This window comes from Eptatretus burgeri, chromosome 11 (genome assembly GCF_056783735.1).
Source record: "Eptatretus burgeri isolate ZD-2024b chromosome 11, Ebu_testis_v1, whole genome shotgun sequence".
NCBI lineage: Eukaryota > Metazoa > Chordata > Myxini > Myxiniformes > Myxinidae > Eptatretus > Eptatretus burgeri.
In genome coordinates this window covers 10,908,169-10,927,885 of record NC_140971.1, presented here as the reverse complement: position 1 = coordinate 10,927,885, position 19,717 = coordinate 10,908,169, and the positions used below count along the sequence as shown (strand labels likewise).

General features: G+C 44.4%; 1 protein-coding gene across 5 annotated transcripts in view; it reads left to right on the top strand.

Annotated features, from left to right (window-relative positions):
- Positions 1-19,717, top strand: part of LOC147016498 (interferon-induced very large GTPase 1-like) — a 55,479-nt gene that overhangs the window by 12,869 nt on the left and 22,893 nt on the right. For 3 of the 5 annotated variants that reach the window (XM_085845200.1, XM_085845202.1, XM_085845201.1), the window contains exon 2: positions 12,418-12,754. The exons of the other annotated variants lie outside the window; for them this stretch is intronic. In XM_085845200.1, coding sequence (XP_085701326.1) covers positions 12,442-12,754 — 313 coding nt within the window. In that variant the 5' untranslated portion in view covers positions 12,418-12,441. The remainder of the gene's footprint in view (positions 1-12,417; positions 12,755-19,717) is intronic. 5 annotated transcript variants of the gene reach the window in all.

The following is a 19,717-nucleotide window of genomic DNA, read 5'->3' as shown; positions in this document are numbered from 1 at the left end:
TCGAGATCCTGGTACACTCGAACAGCATGGCATACCTAATTAAACATCCTAATTCCCCTTTGAATGCATACCCCCCCTCAAACGTAACAATATATATGTGTATGTCTTCTTCTTCTTCTTCTTCTTCTTCTTCTTCTTCTTCTTCTTCTTCTTCTTCTTCTTCTTCTTCTTCTTCTTCTTCTTCTTCTTCTTCTTCTTCTTCTTCTTCTTCTTCTTCTTTCGGCTGCTCCCGTTAGGGGTCGCCACAGCGGATCATCCGTATGATCCGCATAGTGATTTGGCACATGTTTTACGCCGGATGCCCTTCCTGACACAACCCTGGTCGCCTCTTACGACACAGGGATATGGTACACCTATTTTAACCGGGGTATACACCGGCCCAGTATACTGGTACTCATCATCGGTATATATATATATATATATATATATATATATATATATATATATATATATATATATATATATATATATATATATATATATATATATATATATATATATATATATATATATTCTGGGTTTGGAGCGTCGACAGGTCTCCTTCAGGGCTCTCTGCTGACGATCTCAAAGTTAAGTTTCGGATCATTTTTTGTCCCATTTTTACTCTTTATTTTCTCACCTACATGTTACTGTGTGTTCCTAGTTCGATTTTGTTTCAAAAATCGTGCTATTTTGTGAGATTTTGTCGACCTTGTCTTACCGGGTGCTTGAGGCTTAGGCTTGAGGCCTACCGGTTCCCCTCGGTGTACGATCATATTTATTTGTTTTTTTCTCCCCAATTACCTTCAATTTCTATCTTCCCCAATTTCCTAACGTCCCCCATCCCTCCCACGAATCTCTCGATTTCTTATCTTCAATTAAAAAAAAAACGCTATCTTTCTCCTTGCACACTCACGAGTCTTGAGTCTTCTTCTTCTTCTTCTTCTTCTTCTTCTTCTTTATCTCCTCTTCTTCCTCTTCTTCTTCCTCGATTTTTTTTTTCTACAACACTTTCATGACCTCATCTGTTGAAAATTCTCTCAAGCATTAATAATAATAACAAAAACGATATTTTATAATGCTTCATCTTCCTCTTTCACACATGTGGTACTCTGCTGTACCATAATGCACGACTCTTCTACTATTTAAACAGACTGCTCTCAATTCGACCTCTCCTTCACACCTTGCCTAAAAAATCCAACTGTGAGAGCATTTATTCTCTCCATTCTCTGAATTCACCTTTATTGCATACATCAAGAATTGTGTTCAATCGCATCTCTGACCTAAAACTTTTTAAAACCCCAGTTTGCTATGAATGTTCACTTTCCATCAACCATTCTTTATTTCCAACTTCAGTGCCAACTCACCCCTCTCACCCCTCACTCTCAAAGCAACCATCACACTCTTCTCCCTCCAAGCCTCCCTCTCACCTCTCTCAAAAACTCTCCCCTCACCTTTCTCCCACCATTCATCCCCCTCACTCATCCTTCTCAAAGTTTCCCCCCCCCTCTCATCCACAAAGCTGCCTCCTTCCCCTGCCCTCTCACCTCCATCTCTTCACTCCACCTCCTCAAATCCTCAACTGCCTTCTTCCCCCTCTCTTGTCCCCCCTCTCCCCCAGCACCACAGAGCCTTTTCTCCTCCTCATTCAGTTCCTCCCCTAGCTATTCTGCAATCCCCCACACTCTTTCAACAACCCTCCTTACCTCCCCCCCCTCGTCCCCTGTCCAACCCTCCCCCACCCTCTACACCCAAAGCCTCCTCCCCTACCTCTTCATTAAAAGTGTGGACCTCAAATATCCGGGGCCTTCGCTCAAACCTTTCAGACCTTTCCATATAGGTTGCCACTGGCAAACCAGACATAATCTGCCGAACAGAAATTTCCTCCCCCAAAACATGTCTGACTCCCAAGTATCTCTCCCTGGTTACTCCCTCCTCCGGTATAACAGACCTGAGCCTCGTCCTGGTAGAGGAGTTGCTCTCTTCATCAAAGACTCTATTTCTCACTCTCCATGCACTGCCCTCACTCCCTCACACTCACAGGAATACCTCTGGCTACAGCTTCCCCTCCACTCCCACCTCATGTTTATATGTGTACTGTACCGTCCACTTAATAGTGATGACTCCATCTACACCTCACTGTCTGAAAACATGGACCAACTTCTATCTTCTCATCTAAACTCTCTCTTCCTCATATGTGGTGACATCAATTGTCATCATGCCAGTTGGCTTGGTGTGGGTACCTCTCTCACCTGTCATGGCACTTCAGCAAAAGCTTTATGTGACTCATTGGGACTGACTCAATCGGTCAACTTCCCGACCCGGATCTCAAGCAATGGTACTCCATCTCTTCTGGATCTGATTTTGACAAATTTCCCTGACAATATCTGCTGCTCTTTTTCCGCTCCAATCGGTTCTTCTGACCACGTCCTTGTCAAAGTGGACATCTCTCTGGATATCATCAGAGAACCACCTCACCGCCGTCGAGTCTGGCATTTCACTCAAGCAGACTGGCAGGGTCTCCGAGCAGCCATCAAACTTATAGACTGGTCTCCTATCTCTACTTTCTCCAACATCAACTCATCCTGGGAATTCTTTCAAAGAAACTTGCTCTCCCTCATGCACAGATTTATCCCCTCTCGTCTTCAGTTGTCCTTCCCTTCCTCCCGCCCTTGGTTCACTGAAGCTTGTGGTGAGGCAGTTGTCCTGAAACAACTTGCCTTTGCCTCATGGAAAGCAAACCCAACTGAGGGCAATCTCAGTTCCTTCCATAAAGCTCGGAACAAGTGTGTATCTACCCTCAGGAGAGCCAGAAAACCACATCTTTCTAATCTCAAGTCTGAAATCTCAAACCTCTCAAAATCCTCCTCAAAATCCTGGTGGCATCGAATCAAATCTGTTTCTGGTGTATGTTGCCCCTCCAATCCCTCCCTTACCTCAAATGGCCGCACTGCTGATTCCACAAGTGGAAAAGCTGAATGCCTAAACTCGGTGTTTGCAGCGAAATCTTGTGTCCAAAACCCATCACTTTCTCTACCCACCTTATCCAGTCGCACCCAACTGTCCCTGGACTCTGTATCCTTTTCTCCTGACAAGGTGGAGAGCTTGCTGTCAAATCTCGACTCAGATTCTGCAACCGATCCAGACGGCATCAGCCCACGTGTCCTCAAAGCCTGCTCTTCTGCTCTTGCTCACCCTCCCTCTGTTCTATTCACCCTCTCATTTGCTCAAGGTCATCTGCCATCTGCTTGGAAATCTGCAAACATCACTGCCCTGCATAAAAAGGTGCAAAAACAGATCCCTGCAACTACAGACCAATCAGCCTTCTCCCAATCATCAGCAAGGTTTTGGAACCCATCATCGCTTCAGACATTAAATCCTTCCTCTTCTCCAATGGCTTGATTTTCGATCATCAATTTGGTTTCAGACCAGGTCACTCTCTGCTGGATATGCTGCTTCTGCTCTGGATCTCACCCCATCTCTAGCCAAACCGCGAGAAGGCACGAGGTGGAGGGAGGGACCACCTTGGTGTGTGCTGTGCCGCGCTTCATGCGCGCAGCCGATCGGCCAACAGGAATGAAGCCGTACACCAGGTCAGTGGTCACCGTGTGCTCAGTGAAAAAGCTTACGAGACCATCGCTGCCTGTTACCCACTGTGCCCAGCACTCAGCCATTCCAAAGCTACATACATTGCTAGAGCTGGCTCTCCGGATCACCTCCAAGATCACCACCAAATCGCGTCTGCTTTGATCTTTCTCATTTCTTTCGCCTTCTCCTTGCCTTCTGCCGGTCACTCCTTGTCTCACTTTTTTTATGGCAAACTCGTAAGGTCAATCTCGCAGCAAGGCGACACTGAATCCCAAAGATTGACCACAGCTTACCAATTGGTGGAGAGCGTCGTTTTCATAACAAACTTTCACTCACTTCGTTCACACTGTGTAATGACCCTGTTGACCAAAGCATTCAACCTCAACACTGGTCATCTTCAAAGCTCTGTTGACCAGCTGTCTTGATGTCATTGCCAATGACACATACCGATGTCTGTGCACGAATCATATGTCCCACTTTACATCTCATTTAATTAATTCACTGAAACTCGAGTTGCCCTTTGTCCCCGAATTATCAGAAGCATGTCTTTACCACAAAACTAAATAAATCCAAACATATAAGATTTATAAAGGATTTACTAATCCATAACAATATGAGGAAGAGAGAGTGTTGGGATGAGAGGGTAGAAGTTGGTCCATGTTTTCGGAGAGTGAGGTGTAAATGGAGTCATCGCTGTTTGGTGAATGGAAAACATACATATTAACATGAGGTAGGAGTGGAGGGAAGCTGTAGCCAGAGGTATTCCTTTGTGTGTGGGGGAGTGAAGGTAGTGCATGGAGAGTGAGGAATAGTCTATGATTAAGAGAGCAACTCGTACCATTGGTACAGTTTTGACATCATTTTCTGGGAAAACGTGACATTACAGAGAAAGAATAATGTCAAGAATACTTTTGTTGTGCCTTCATTCATCGAATGTAATACAAAAAAACCACTTCTTTCTCTGATGATTCATTCCAGAGTTTTAGTTAGAAACGCAATTTTTCACCCTTTGATTACTTTGACCGTGACATTTGGCTGAGGTCATTGTTAGCCACATATCACACTTTGGTTAATCCATGCTACTCTCCTACCAAGTTTGGTAACAATCGGTCCAGCCATCGCTGACCTATATCCATGATGGTGTTTAAAGACGGATACACACACAGACAGATGAGAGAGCTGGTCATTCTAATATTTCACTAACCCCCTTTGGGGGCGAAGCATGAATCGATTCTTCACCTGAAGATGTCACCATATTATTGGCCCTCTGATAGAAAGGCCCCCCCCCCACGTGAGGTTTTGCAGGGGGCCACCCACATACCTAGTGGAGGCTCTGACAATAATTTACCCAGCCGACTGACTGGATGGCCTTTGGAGGTACTGTACAGTGCATACACGCACCTCCAAGTTGTCTATCCTGGGTTAGAATCCCGACGCAGCTACAAACCATCATCCCGGTGTTTTACAGGCAGGGTGAATCATCAATGTGTTTTTGTGGGCATTAAAGATCCCAAGGTGTCCTTCACTAAGAGTAGGCCATGTTATGACTCTTCACCCGGCCGAGTAATGACAGAGTCGAATGAGGGTTCTCGAATGATACGATTTATTTCAGAAGATGGCACTACGCATGCGGAATGCAGCCCAAAGGCCCTTCAGTCAGGTGCCCCCGGACCACATTGAGAATATGCTTCAAAACCATCACATATATAATCACACAAAAGCAAAACTGGGTGTGGACTATAAGTGTGTGCTAAGGGATAAAGAAATAAAGAAATAAATGCGGCAGTGGGCTTCTTTCCCCCCTCCCTAGGGGCCTTCAGGGAAGTTGAATCAGTCAATCCTCAGATTCGCAACCCAACAGTTCATCTTGCAAACTAATAACTTTCTAAGACTCCTACACCCCTACACTGGCACCTGCTGATAGCAAAGGCGAAACTCTGGTGATGACTAAGAACAGGAATGTGTGGGATATCAGCATACACAGTTTTCCCAAGGACATGCTGTTGTGCAGCTGCAGAGCCATAAAGGGTTATCAAAGACATAGTGAAAACAGCATGATACATTTAAAGCAACATTTTAAAGCAAGGTAAGCAAGGTTTAAATAATACACAATTACAAGCAAGGTTTGAATCCCGACAGCTGATTAACATACAGCTAATGGTCCAAAATATGACCACCTAGCATATCATCATAACAGTTTCCCTCCTTGGTCATATTTTGACCATACCCAGCCACACCTGATACTCACCAACCGAGTGGATCCCTATTTGGTTCCTGTAGCAGCTACCCCTAGGCCCCCGTGCCTGCCAAACGGGATTTGCGAATGCCGTGGATAGCCATCAACATTCCCCAAATGAGAAGTCCCCAACTGCCGGTGGTTCAGGTTAGCTTCTGTTGCCTTTTGTCTTGCCCACTGCCACAAGTCTCCCATTAAGTTGTCATATACAAATTTGATGTTAAGTCCACACAATATTAAAGGCACTACAAGTCTATACAATATTAACAGCAACATTATTATTTAGGCAATTATACTCGACACTAATTACAACAATAATATTTACAATATGCAAATGTAATAATGGGTGAGCAGCACTGTGAGCGCTCAAGGCATGGTGTAAGCTCCTTTCTCAACTTGCGCTAGAAGACAAAAGAGTCTCATGAGATGCATATTTACATATAAAGGTCATACAAGTATTTTCCATACATGCCTTCACTACCTGGTATTGTCCATTTTCCACGATTATGCATATGCTAGTCAAAACACTGCCACATCTATCATAAACCTCCATCAGCATTTTACTTGTAGATTTCCTTTCTTTCTTGTTACAACTTCCTGTATCTTCGTGTGTAGTGAGATGCGTGAGTCCATGTTTGGCTTACCTTTTCACTTGAAAGTTCGTTGAGTAATCAGTAATACCTGGAAGAGTCTTTCCCAGGGCGCCCCTCTGCCAGAACACCTTGTTGGCTCCTCAGCTGGTGGGGGTCGGGTCTGGTTGTGGCCCCATACAGAGGTCCTCGGGGTCTTCCTCCATGAGTTCGCTGTTAATTATTATGATGGCCTGGGTGAGGGGTGAGGCTTCACAGCATTTCTTTAGACAAATGGAAATGAGACGTTTGATCAGAAATACTCCAAAAATGATTCCCATGATGATTAGGATTGCTGCCCCTACCAGGCGCAGTAACCAGTCTCCCCAGTCATGAAATATAGATCTCCACCCTGCGTAACCCTCCTTGCGTTCCACTCGATCGCTAGTGAGAGCTTCAAGCCTTATAGGTGAAAACACCTATAAGTGAAATGTGTTCTTCTCCGGGAGGTTACTGTATTTTCACAAGATTTCACAACTATACTCCAAAAGGGTTCTTTAGGGGCCCATGGAACTTGGGTAATTAGAGATGCGTGTTGACCCCATATGAATCCTATTTGTGCAAAGTGTCCCCACTGGGTTTGTCTTGCGTTTTGTTCTGCCAAGCCACTTCTGTCTTTTCTGCATTTTCTGACGTCCCCCCCTCCCAACAGGTTTTGTCATAGCATAAGACCATCGAATCGATTTTATTTCCTCGTTTCGTTCTATCAAATCATAAGTTTCCTCGGCTTGGACGCAAGACAGTTCTATGAGCTGCTGTGGCTGGATGGTTGTCAGCCCTCTGGAAATGAGTGGTGCGGTCTTGCCAGGTTCCTTTGAAAATATCTTTACCTTATCTAGTTCTTGGTTGTATGTTTTCCCCAACCTTGCGTATTCACCTGCTTCCATTCTTTCTCCAGCCGCTCCCCTCCTATGTCGCTGTGGGGTTGGTACTGGTTCATTTCCGTGTCCCCCTTTGCCACGGGGGTGTATACGGTTTCTTTGGCTTGAGTGTGTTAGTGTGTTGCCTAGTGATAGGTCCCCCCCACAAAGGAGTAGTGTGAGTACCAGGAGTTGCATGTTGTGTCGTCAAAGGTTCTGTCACTGTCTCCGTTACTACAAGGTTTACAGCATGCCACTGCACTGAACACTGCAGTCAACTGCAACATAATGACAAGTATTTGTGTAAAAGATTATTTTTAAATGATACCTCCGTATGAGGCTCCAACCATGGCTAGAGCTTGCAGGACTGGAAGTTGCTCTGGGTGCGTGGTGAGTGGATGTGAAGGCCGAAGACCTTACTGTACACTACTGTAGATTTTGATCAGGCAAGCATACCTTCCATCCATCTCCTTGTCTGACGGCCTGTAAAGTGTTCTGGTGTTCGTTGCTCCAACTTGTGGTTCTGGGGCGCATCTCAATCTGTTCACCATTCTTCCTAACTCCCCTGCACTATGTCCGTTACTAACTGCCATTGAGATGTACGGTGTTAGTCCTTCTCTGTGCTTCATTAGTTCACGCTCTCTGGCGGCTTGTTTCACCTCCGCTGCCGCTCCTTCCTTCCCGATCCATCGGTTGGTTGTCATCAGAGAGCGTTTGACGGTGTAATCTCTATGTGATTTGGCCACGTATTCATAATCCTGCCCTGTTTCATCGTAGTCGACAGTGAGTGCAGTGCAAAGCCAATTCCATTCCTTCCAGATCGATGTCGTTGCTAAGCAACCGTTCCTCTACATCCCTTTAATTCCGCTTATGCTTCCCAAATCCAATGAATTTATCCTGACGGATAGAGGCTCATATAAATACAACAGACATGCTTTTCTGTCCGCTTCCAGACAAACAGCTCGACCCCGACAGGCAGAGAATCGAAACGCTCCCTCGTCAAGGCCCACGATGGCTGCGTGTTCAAACAGCACGAGCTCCGCTCGTAATTTTTCCCAAAAACACCGCTATCCTCATCAGTGCGTAGCCTACCAAACGTCCTTGTTCTTGGATGTCTGACATGTAAACAAGGACAAATGTGTCCAAGAGCCACGTCCTAAAGGTTTTGTCTTTACCAGAATAATAATAATAATAATAATAATAATAATAGAAGAAGAAGAAGAAGAACAACGCGGAACTCTCTTAGAGCCGGCGTTTACTACGCGAGACGCGGCTAAAAGATAAACCCACTTTAAATAAAATCCGTTCCTTGTTCAAAGCATTTAAATCGCCCTTTCCATCCATCCTAAATCCCTCGGTCCTGCGCCTCTTCCGCGTCTCTTTTTTTTTTTTTTTCTCTTTTCCTCTTCCGGTCACGAAGCCCAATCAACAACAACAACAACAACAACAACAACAACCGGAACAAACATATATATTACAGCCTTGTTTCAAAGCATTGTCGCTTCCATGTTCCGATAGCGCGTGCACTCGCCCCGAAACAAAAAAATGGAGCGATCCTTTGAAACGTCAATGTCCTTATTAATTAATTTTACCACAAAGCTATCTCTTTAAAATCTAGTTTGTCCACCATATTCAAAATCAGCCGCCTCGAGAAATTCTCGTACATTGCTCCGACAAGCAGGCACGTTCACAGCAGGGTGTTAATTGCACTTTCAAGTTTGACAAAGCGCGCTGGGCCCATGCGTGATTACGTCATCACGCACTCACATGAGCAATACGTCTTATCAGCGCGTTGGTTTTTACGATCAAACTCACGTAACAAATATTTGACGACATCTCAAATACGTTCGTTTTAAATCGGAATTTTTACAGAATCCTAAGAAGGGCGTCCCCATCTTGTAAAATGTGTTAATCCATTTCGTAAACCCTCATGATAAGCTGTCCTTCGACGGGACGATTTCGTGCTTTCGTCGCGCCTGTTAAATCCTACGGCACGTCACGTGACTCGCAAAACCCCATAAAATAACAGTTTTTTTCCCCAGATTTACGAAAATCAAGTATAAAACATGCTTAATGACCCCAACAATGAAACCAGAATTGAAACTGACGTTAAAACGAACCCGTAACGTCGATCAGCCTTACGAAACATGCAAAGTGGAAACAGAACTGAATTTGAATTTGAAATCAAAATGATGCTCCGTGGAGACCATCCATTTATCACGTACAGTGTTCAAAGCCAAAACAGCATACAGAGTTTATCGGACCATGAGAAAACCCGAACGTTGGTCCATTTGACATCCCACAGCACGAGTACTGGAGGGAATTCTCACACATAATCCCCAAACTGTCTGCTGAAGTGGTTTTAATTATTCAATTCCCCATCGAGTTCACACACACACACACACACACACACACACACTCTCTCTCTCTCTCTCTCTCTCTCTCTCTCTCTCTCTCTCTCTCTCTCTCTCTCTCTCTCTCTCTCTCTCTCTCTCTCTCTCTCTCTCTCTCTCTCTCTCTCTCTCTCTCTCTCTCTCTCTCTCTCTCTCTCTCTCTCTCTCTCTCTCTCTCTCTCTCTCTCAAAATGACATTTGCCCATCACTGAATTAACAACCCGTGCAGAATCGGTCATCATCGTCCTTCCTCCGGATTTGGTGTGCGCAATTCACCTCGTCCAAAGTCTTCACATTAACGATGACGACCAATCATTATCTCCATACAAACATACAAGTTGTTCCACACATACAAGTTCCAGGTTGGAACACTCAACTTACGTCTAACACAAAACTCAACCTTCCCCACCACATTGTATTCACAAATACATCCAAATAGGTAACTCTACAAACAGCCCTTCTCCTGGCTCATTAACCTTGTGTTTTTCCCCCGTTGGTTCAAGATTCCCTCTGAATCGAATCGCTTACGTCCTGTCTCACTTTGTGACTCCGTTAGCCACGCTGCAAACGCTCTCCAGTGTTTTCCACTTTCACCGATAACTTTAAGTGTTGTTCCTTTGGGTAACTCTATGTTCTTTGCAGAGTTATTCCCCATCTTTTGTTCTTATCTTACCAACCGCCTAATAGCTGTAAATCGTTTCTCCTTTTACACCGGGACCGAAATCCCTTTCAATCAGCCGCCTAATAGCTGTAAATCGTTTCTCCTTTTACACCGGGACCGAGATCCCTTTCGACCCGCCGCCTAATAGCCTCAAACCCAATGAAGGCCTCTAACCTTCCCTCTCTATGGTACAGGATTCCAACCTGTTTCCTCCTTATTTCACACGGATACCTTTATCCTCGACCCTTACCGGTTCTAACATATGGCCTGCCAGCCCTCTTTGTGCCCTTCAAACAAACCGCATTCGAATCACCTCATATGTTTTACCGTTACAGTTCTTGATCCGAGCAGATCCTGGAGCTGCGTCCAGCGGGGCACTGCCCACCAAGTGTACAGTTTTCACCTAACTAGGGCTCCTTGTCTTAGGTGCCCTATACGTGCAATTTCCACGTACCTTTAGCTGAACCCTTGTGATCGCTGTACACCAAGTGGAGTCCCGCCGTCCACACCGCCAGCATCAGTCGCATCCCATCCTCGTCACCAATTGTTATGACTCTTCACCCGGCCGAGTAATGACAGAGTCGAATGAGGGTTCTCGAATGATACGATTTATTTCAGAAGATGGCACTACGCATGCGGAATGCAGCCCAAAGGCCCTTCAGTCAGGTGCCCCCGGACCACATTGAGAATATGCTTCAAAACCATCACATATATAATCACACAAAAGCACAACTGGGTGTGGACTATAAGTGTGTGCTAAGGGATAAAGAAATAAAGAAATAAATGCGGCAGTGGGCTTCTTTCCCCCCTCCCTAGGGGCCCTCAGGGGAGTTGAATCAGTCAATCCTCAGATTCGCAACCCAACAGTTCATCTTGCAAACTAATAACTTTCTTAGACTCCTACACCCCTACACTGGCACCTGCTGATAGCAAAGGCGAAACTCTGGTGATGACTAAGAACAGGAATGTGTGGGATATCAGCATACACAGTTTTCCCAAGGACATGCTGTTGTGCAGCTGCAGAGCCATAAAGGGTTATCAAAGACATAGTGAAAACAGCATGATACATTTAAAGCAACATTTTAAAGCAAGGTAAGCAAGGTTTAAATAATACACAATTACAAGCAAGGTTTGAATCCCGACAGCTGATTAACACACAGCTAATGGTCCAAAATATGACCACCTAGCATATCATCATATCAGGCCAAATCACAATTCCTGCCATAACTCATGCTGCAAAGGCAAGCCACCCAATCTCATCCTTACCAAGAACCAATGCTCTGTAACACAGTCTAGTACATCAGGGATATTTTCCGTATCAACCGCTTTACAAGCCGCTCGCCCAGCCACGAGACAAGTGGAACAGGCGATTAAGAGAGATGCTTCATGATGTTCGGAAAAATGGCCGCTGTAGTCTGATTCAAAACGACACTACAATCAATGAAATGTTCAGAAGCGTTCCCCGTTATGTTTACTCATAATATTGTTGAAACGTCAATGTCATACTTTTATTGTTAATTCTACTTTTCATCGTAATTGTTCAAGATCTACAAACATGCAAACTCGCCTCCCAAAAATGCACAGTGGTAGGGTCCATAGATAAACTCGTCAGGAGGTTCCTGAACTCCTCCTTCTGATTCCCTATTTGTTTATCTTTGTTCCTATCTTCCTCGTACTCTGTAACCACTGATAACACAATAAGTTCATTTCGGGAAGTTGTCATAAGAGGATCGAGAAAAACTAAAAACCATGGCCTGGGCAACATACGTTCGAGCACCATGACAGCAATGTTTACATGAAGACCACCATGTTGTTAAGCGGTGTCGAGTACTCCATTCTGTCGCAATGCTTGCTTGAGTGCTTTTAATAGAACAGCCACTTGGTGATTTTTGACCCCCTATTAACACTGAAGGACTAATGACGTCATGCTGTTCCATGTAAATAAATTAAATTGTTTAAGGTGAGATGATGTAAACCAGTGACTTGTAAACCAACACTTTCCATGCTTTTGTGATTGAGGAATAAAAACATAAAATTTTTGTTTATTAATAAAATTAATATTTTTCAACAGGTGCATGGAAGAAACCACTTCACAATGGAATCAAGCAGTGTTTGCCATCAAATCGAAGAGCAAATATTGTATCTTCAAAAGATCTTAAAAGACTCGATTGATGACATCATTCAAGAGACACAAAAACAAGGACTGATTGGTGATTCAGAGATTGAAAAATTTTCTCAACTCCCTGGTGAATCACTGAAGTCCCGTTGGGATCTCTTGGTGAATTTGATCACAGAAGATGAACACACCTGTGAACAGTTTGTGTGGAAGGTTTTATTTCAGTACCGAAACACAATTCCTGACTTTGACAGGAGATTCTGCAAGAAACACTCGACTTTGCCCATTCCAGGTAAGAGACAAACTCTACATAACATGCGAGCAGGTTAAAGAGGTAACTGTATACATAACATGTTTTCAGGATATAGAGACAACTTTGTGTACATAACACGTTTCCAGGATAAAGAGACAACTTTGTGTACATAACATGCTCGCAGGTTAAAGAGGTTAACTGTACACATAACATGTTTCCAGGATAAAGAGACAACTTTGTGTACATAACATGCTAGTGTGGAGCTGTTGAACAGCTCCCAAGATGAAAGCAGCCATTTTAATAGGATTACCTTTTCTTAAAATTGAATGTAGCATTTAATTGAGGAAGCCACAGCATTTAAGATGCTCTCAGTAAGCTACCATTTTTGACTGTTGGTAATCAAAGCAAGTCGGCTATCTCTCTCTCTCTCTCTCTCTCTCTCTCTCTCTCTCTCTCTCTCTCTCTCTCTCTCTCTCTCTCTCTCTCTCTCTCTCTCTCTCTCTCTCTCTCTCTCTCTCTCTCTCTCTCTCTCTCTCTCTCTCTCTCTCTCTCTGTCTCTGTCTCTGTCTCTGTCTCTGTCTCTGTCTCTGTCTCTGTCTCTGTCTCTTTGTCGTGCAGCTGAACATCTGGCTTTCTTGTTGGCCCTTGTAACAACATTCTTTGAGCCTTGGGCTCGGAGAAGCCCAATCATAAATCAGCACTGTTTTGGTATAGTTCAAAAGGGAACATCTTGCAGTTAGGGTAATATATATATATATATTGTGATAAAGATCTGCCTGACCAATAACAGATCTTCTTGCTTGTGAAAAGATCAATGCTTTGTCAGGCCAGGAGAGAATATTTGCTGGGGTGTTGTTACTTTCAAAGAATACGATATCTTAGAAAGGAAATATAAAGCTGATGGAAGTTGGGGAAATCATGAAAACAGATGAGCAGGAAAAGTATATATAAAGTAAACCAAACTGCTTGCAGGCCAGAGTTTGACTGAGCTGGTATACTGTAGGTATTCTGTGCCTTTCTACTCTCGTGTACACTTTTGATGTGTATTAAAAGCTCTTCTCTACGACAATTGGTGTAGTCATTGCTTGATTGCAAACCCTGATCTCGACACTAGCAGGTTAAAGACATGTTTCTTTAACCTCTATACATAAAGAGGTAACTCTATACCTATATACATAAAGAGGTAACTTAAAGAGGTAACTCTATGCATAACATGTTTCCAGGATAAAGAGACAACTTTGTGTACATAACATGCGAGCAGGTTAAAGAGACAACTTTGCATACATAACATGCTAGCAGGTTAAAGAGACAACTTTGTGCACATAACATGTTTCCAAGTTAAAGAGACAACTTTGTGTACATAACATGCTATCAGGTTAAAGAGGTAACTGTATTCATAACATGTTTCCAGGATAAAGAGACAACTTTGTGTACAAAACATGCTATCAGGTTAAAGAGGTAACTGTATTCATAACATGTTTCCAGGATAAAGAGACAACTTTGTGTACATAATATGCTATCAGGTTAAAGAGGTAACTGTATTCATAACATGTTTCCAGGATAAAGAGACAACTTTGTGTACATAACATGCTCGTAGGTTAAAGACATGTTTCTTTAACCTCTATACATAATGAGGTAACTCTATACCCATATACATAAAGAGGTAACTTAAAGAGGTAACTCTATACATAACATGTTTCCAGGATAAAGAGACAACTTTGTGTACATCACATGTTTCCAAGTTAAAGAGACAACTTTGTGTACATAACATGTTTCCAGATTAAAGAGACAACTTTGTGTACATAACATATTTCCAGGTTAAAGAGACAACTTTGTGGACATCACATGTTTCCAAGTTAAAGAGACAACTTTGTGGACATCACATGTTTCCAAGTTAAAGAGACAACTTTGTGGACATAACATGTTTCCAGGTTAAAGAGACAACTTTGTGTACATAACATGTTTCCAAGTTAAAGAGACAACTTTGTATCTATGACATGCATCCGTTGCTATTCGATGGGTGTATAAAAAGTTCTGCCCAAACATCAAGGGAGCCACGAGGATCCCTCGTGGAGAAAAACAAATAATGGTGATTCCTCTGTTTCAAGGTTAAATAATAAAATATGTAAAATAAGAGCTTCAATGATTCACTTTAATTGCTGTTCAGTCTGGAAACCTTTCATTTGGTCCTCATATTTACCATATACATTTTACATATATGGGAAGGGTGTTGTTCACATGTAACAAAGAACCGCGACCATTTTGTTTCCTGTCGACCCTTTCCAAGTGGAGTGGCGCATCAGAATTATATAAATAAGATCACCTATTGTAGGTCCTTCCCATTCGTTTGTGTAACCCCCATTTCCCCTCCCCCCTCTTTTCCTGCTGATTATCGTCCTACCTTCTCCCCTCCTGAAACCCTCAACTCCAAACTCAATCCCCATTCTCCATTCTAACCGTGAGGCTTGGACCCAGTTCGTCCGGCATATTGCTGACGGAACTTCTTTCCCTGAGTCGGGTCATCACAGTTGGTGATACTATCCCATCAGGTCAGGTATGGGAGCACGTGACAGAGCAGCACATGGCTGCGTTCACTTTCCGCCGGTACTCCGGCGGCCTCTGTCTGGCTATCCCCCAGGCAGATGCCTGGCCCATCCTCATCTCATTGAGATGCCGATCAACCTGCTGCAACCATGAGGCATGTGGTCAGCCCATTGGCCTCCTCCACTCACGAGACTCCCTCGCTGAGAGAATCTGGTGAGCAGGATCAGCATCAGGAAAATGAGCCACATGTCCATACAGCTGCAGCTGATGCTTACGGACTGTGCAGGTAACAAATCTCAATTGAGTCTCTCTCATCAACCACTCGTTGGACACAAAGTCTGACCAGCAATAGCCAAGGATTCTCCAAAGAGACCTGGTATCAAAGGAATTATGTCTCCGTCTCAGATCCCTGGTCAGAGTCCAAGTCTCACATCCATAGAGCAAGACTGGAAGCACCAAGGACCTGAAGACTCTGACTTTTGTTCTTCCACACAGGAACCGGCAGGGCCACACCCCATGATCCAGTGAATCCATGACTCCCCAGGCCCGAAACAGACATGTCTGTTTACCTCTGGCTCACAGCCAGCAGAGATATGAGTGTCACTGCCAGGGTAAGTGAATCTCTCCACAATCTCAACATCCTCACCACAAACAGGTACAGACAGGATACCAGCATCCAAGATGTCATTGAAAGCCTGGATCTTAGTTTTGACCCAGGAAACCCATAATTCCAGCAGCTCCGACTCCTCAATCAGCACCTCGAGGGCCCCCAAAAGGATATCTAGAGTCTCCGCAAAGATGATGACATCATTTGCAAAATCGATGTCAGAGATCTTGACATTCCCAAATGATGCACCGCAGCTTGATCTCTCTGACTTCCTCCCCAGAATCCAGTCCATATAAGCGCTGAAAAGTGGGGGGCTAGTACACACTCCTGACGAACTCCAGGAACAACTGGAAATAAGTCAGAGATGGTATTACCACATCTCACAGCACTCTTAGTACCAGAGTATAGTTCAGCCATCAGATTGATCAGTGTTGGAGCCACCCCACGAAGACCAAGAATCCTCCAGAGGGCATCCTGATTCACTGAACCAAATGCTTTACAGAGGTCAACATAGGCTGCAAGCAGCCCCTGCTGAAACTCTCATCTGCGTTCGGTGAGGACCCGAAGAACAAGGATACGGTCAATCATTGACCTCTTTGGTGTGAAGCCTGGCTGCTCTGGATGCTGGTGCCCAAGCAGATGGTGGCGAACCCTTTCAAAAATTAACCGAGCAAAGACCCTGCCTTGCACTGAGAGCAGCGTCACCCCTCGGTAGTTGTTGCAGTCTTGGCGATCACCCTTCCCCTTCCAGAGAGGGACAACAAGGACCCTCTACCAGTCAGTTGGGATGATGCGTGTGTTCCAGGCAGAGCACAGAACTGCATGCAACAACTTGAGCACAGCATTTCCACCAGCCTTGAGAAGTTCAGCACGGATGCCACAGATCCCTGGAGCTTTACCCCCTTTCAACCGGTTCACCGCAGCTTGTGTTTCCACAAACGAAGGTGGACCACAGTTGATTGGAGGATCATCAATAGGGATTGTAACACCCCTGACGTCTAACGCGACAGCTGGGGGATCAGCCTGGTACAACCGCTCAAAGTAACCGGCCCAACGGGCCTTCGCTTCGGACTCCTCTGTCAAGAGCCTACCACTCTCTGCTCTAACTGCAGTACACCGAGGAACGGGCTTGGATGAACGCAATGCGCGAATTCCCCTGTAAACAGGATGGGAATCACTTGACCACAGGTGATGCTCTACCCCCTCACAGATTCCTCGCACATAGGCCTCCTTGTCCACCCTAAGTGTACATACAGTTTTGCGCCTCAGCTCCCTGAACAGCTCATCTCTGCCATTCAGCCTGGCCCTGCGACTCTGGGCAATGGTATCCGGTGTCCCTTGAGAGACAAAATTCTTCTTCACCCACCGTTGAGTTCCAAGACATCAACCGGCAACATCAAGGACAGTGGTCTTGAAGGCACTCCACAACTCTTAAGGATCCCCCAAAGCACCTCGACCCCCCCTCCAATTCTCCACTCAGCCTGTTCATAAACTCCTCAGCTACCCTCTCATCCTTGAGCTTGCCAACATCCAGCCTAGGCTGAGATGATACCATTCTCCTGGATTTAAGGTGCATCTTAAGAGTTGCTACAACAAGCCTGTGGTCAGTAATGAGGAACTGAGCACTCCGATAGACCCTGCAGTTTTGGATCGTCCTCCAGCGACCATCAATGAGGACATGGTCCATCTCCTTTGCCACACCACCAGCGTTGGAATACCAAGTCCAGTGATGAGCCTGTGGGCACCAAAACCATGAACCAGCCACCCCAAGTCCATGACTTCTTGCAAAGTCAAGGAACTTAGTACAATTCTGGTTCACAGTTCCAGACCCATGGGGACCAACACATACCTCATAACCATCCCTATCAGCTCCAATCATTAGATTGTAAGAGGACATTCGTTCCTATCGAATGTCTATCCTATCGGTATATTGCAAGAGGACATGCACAGTCACTCGAGAGTACGAGGCATGTGGGTTTGGGTAGAATTGTTTGATAGGTCGTAGGATTATGTGACAGACACTGATATGGAGTCGGAACTGTGTAAAACATCATTTGGCACCACCCTGCCCCGAGCCATTGAGCAGTATTTCTAAAGGCCCAGTCACACCTTGACGTTTTAGCCAGCTTATGCCGATTTTTGCAAAAATTTGTGTAAAACGCTGGTACACGTCGAATACGTTATGGGTACGTTTTGTATATGTTAAGACCACGCTGAAAAACACTGCCATAAGTGGTAGTACGCTGGCTTTAAACGTTGAACTTTTGGGTTTTCCTCAAATTTTTTCATGCTTGAAATTTTACGACGTATGCCAGCATATGACTCGCACGTTCCGCTACGCTGGCCATACGTTGTAGGCACGTTATGCGATCGTTGACACACGTTGAAACACGTTACTTGTAAGTTACTCATAAGTCGAAACACGTGGAGTTAATGTTTAGCATACCCGAAACTTATTTCTAACCTATGCGTAACGTTTTGTAAGCATGCTACACGAACGTTGTTCACACTTTGCAACACGTTACTTGAAAGTACTACTAATACTACTACTACTACCAACATCGACATCACTACATTCTCTCGAACTACTACTACTACTAACATCGACATCATTAAATTCTCTCGAACTACTACTACTACTACTACCAACATCGACATGACTAAATTCTCTCGAACTGCTACTACTACTACCATCGACATCACTAAATTCTCTCGAACTAGTACTACTACTACTACTACTACTACTACTACTACTACTACTACTACTAACATCGACATCACTAAATTCTCTCGAACTACTACTGCCACTGCCAGTGACATTGACATCTACTCAACATGGAGTCAGGAACACTGACGGGTTCCTCTTGTGAAGCCCATTTGTATATACCAATTCCCCTAAACGCTGCCAATACGCCATTATACGGTAGCTGTAAGTTAGAAACACGTTCAGTAAGTTCTGTGGTCGTCCGGAAGACGTCAATCAAATTCGTCTGCATATGCCAATGTGCGTTTGAGATACGTTACACATAGGTTCAAAGCACGCTACTCATAGGTTCAAAGCACGCTACTAATGTGTTCAAAGCACGTTACTCATCGGTTAAAAATTAAGTTTCGGGTATGCTAAACCCGAAGTTTCGGGTATGCCTCGACGTGTTTCGACTTATGAGTAACTTACAAGTAACGTGTGGCCGACGTGTGTAAACGATTGCGGAGCGTGCCGAGAACTTATGCCAGCGTATGCGGAACTTGTGAGCCATACGTCGAGTACGTCGTAAAATTTTCAGCATGCTTGAAATTTCACGACGTTCTAGACGTACCACGTAATATGCCAGCGTACTTCATTGTTTTTCATCGTGCTGCTAACGTATTCACAACTTTCCCATACTGTATTCGACGTGTCCCAGCGTTTTAGATACATTTTTCATAGGTCGGCATACGCTGGCTAAATCGTCAAGGTGTGACTGCGATGTTGACACTTCCAATTTTCAGGCGGTTATGATTTAAATCGGCGACCGGCAGGTTTTTAACAGAGAACGCCACGAGTTCGTCGGCGATACGTGCAGCGTGCTATGACTAAGTTAAACTATCGTTGCGCATAGGTTGTGAACGCCGACAACAGGCAAAGCATTCGTTGGTATAAGTTATCTTTAACACAATGAAACGTTCTGTGCCCGTTACTAATACGTTATGCATACGACCAACACGTTATGAATACGACCAAAACTTAAGGCCCGGTCACACCTTGATGTTTTAGCCAGCGATGGCAACGTATTAAAATGTATCTAAAACGCTGGCTGACGTTTAACTTTTGATGTTTTTTTTTTAAGATTCGGACATATTCATAACGAGTT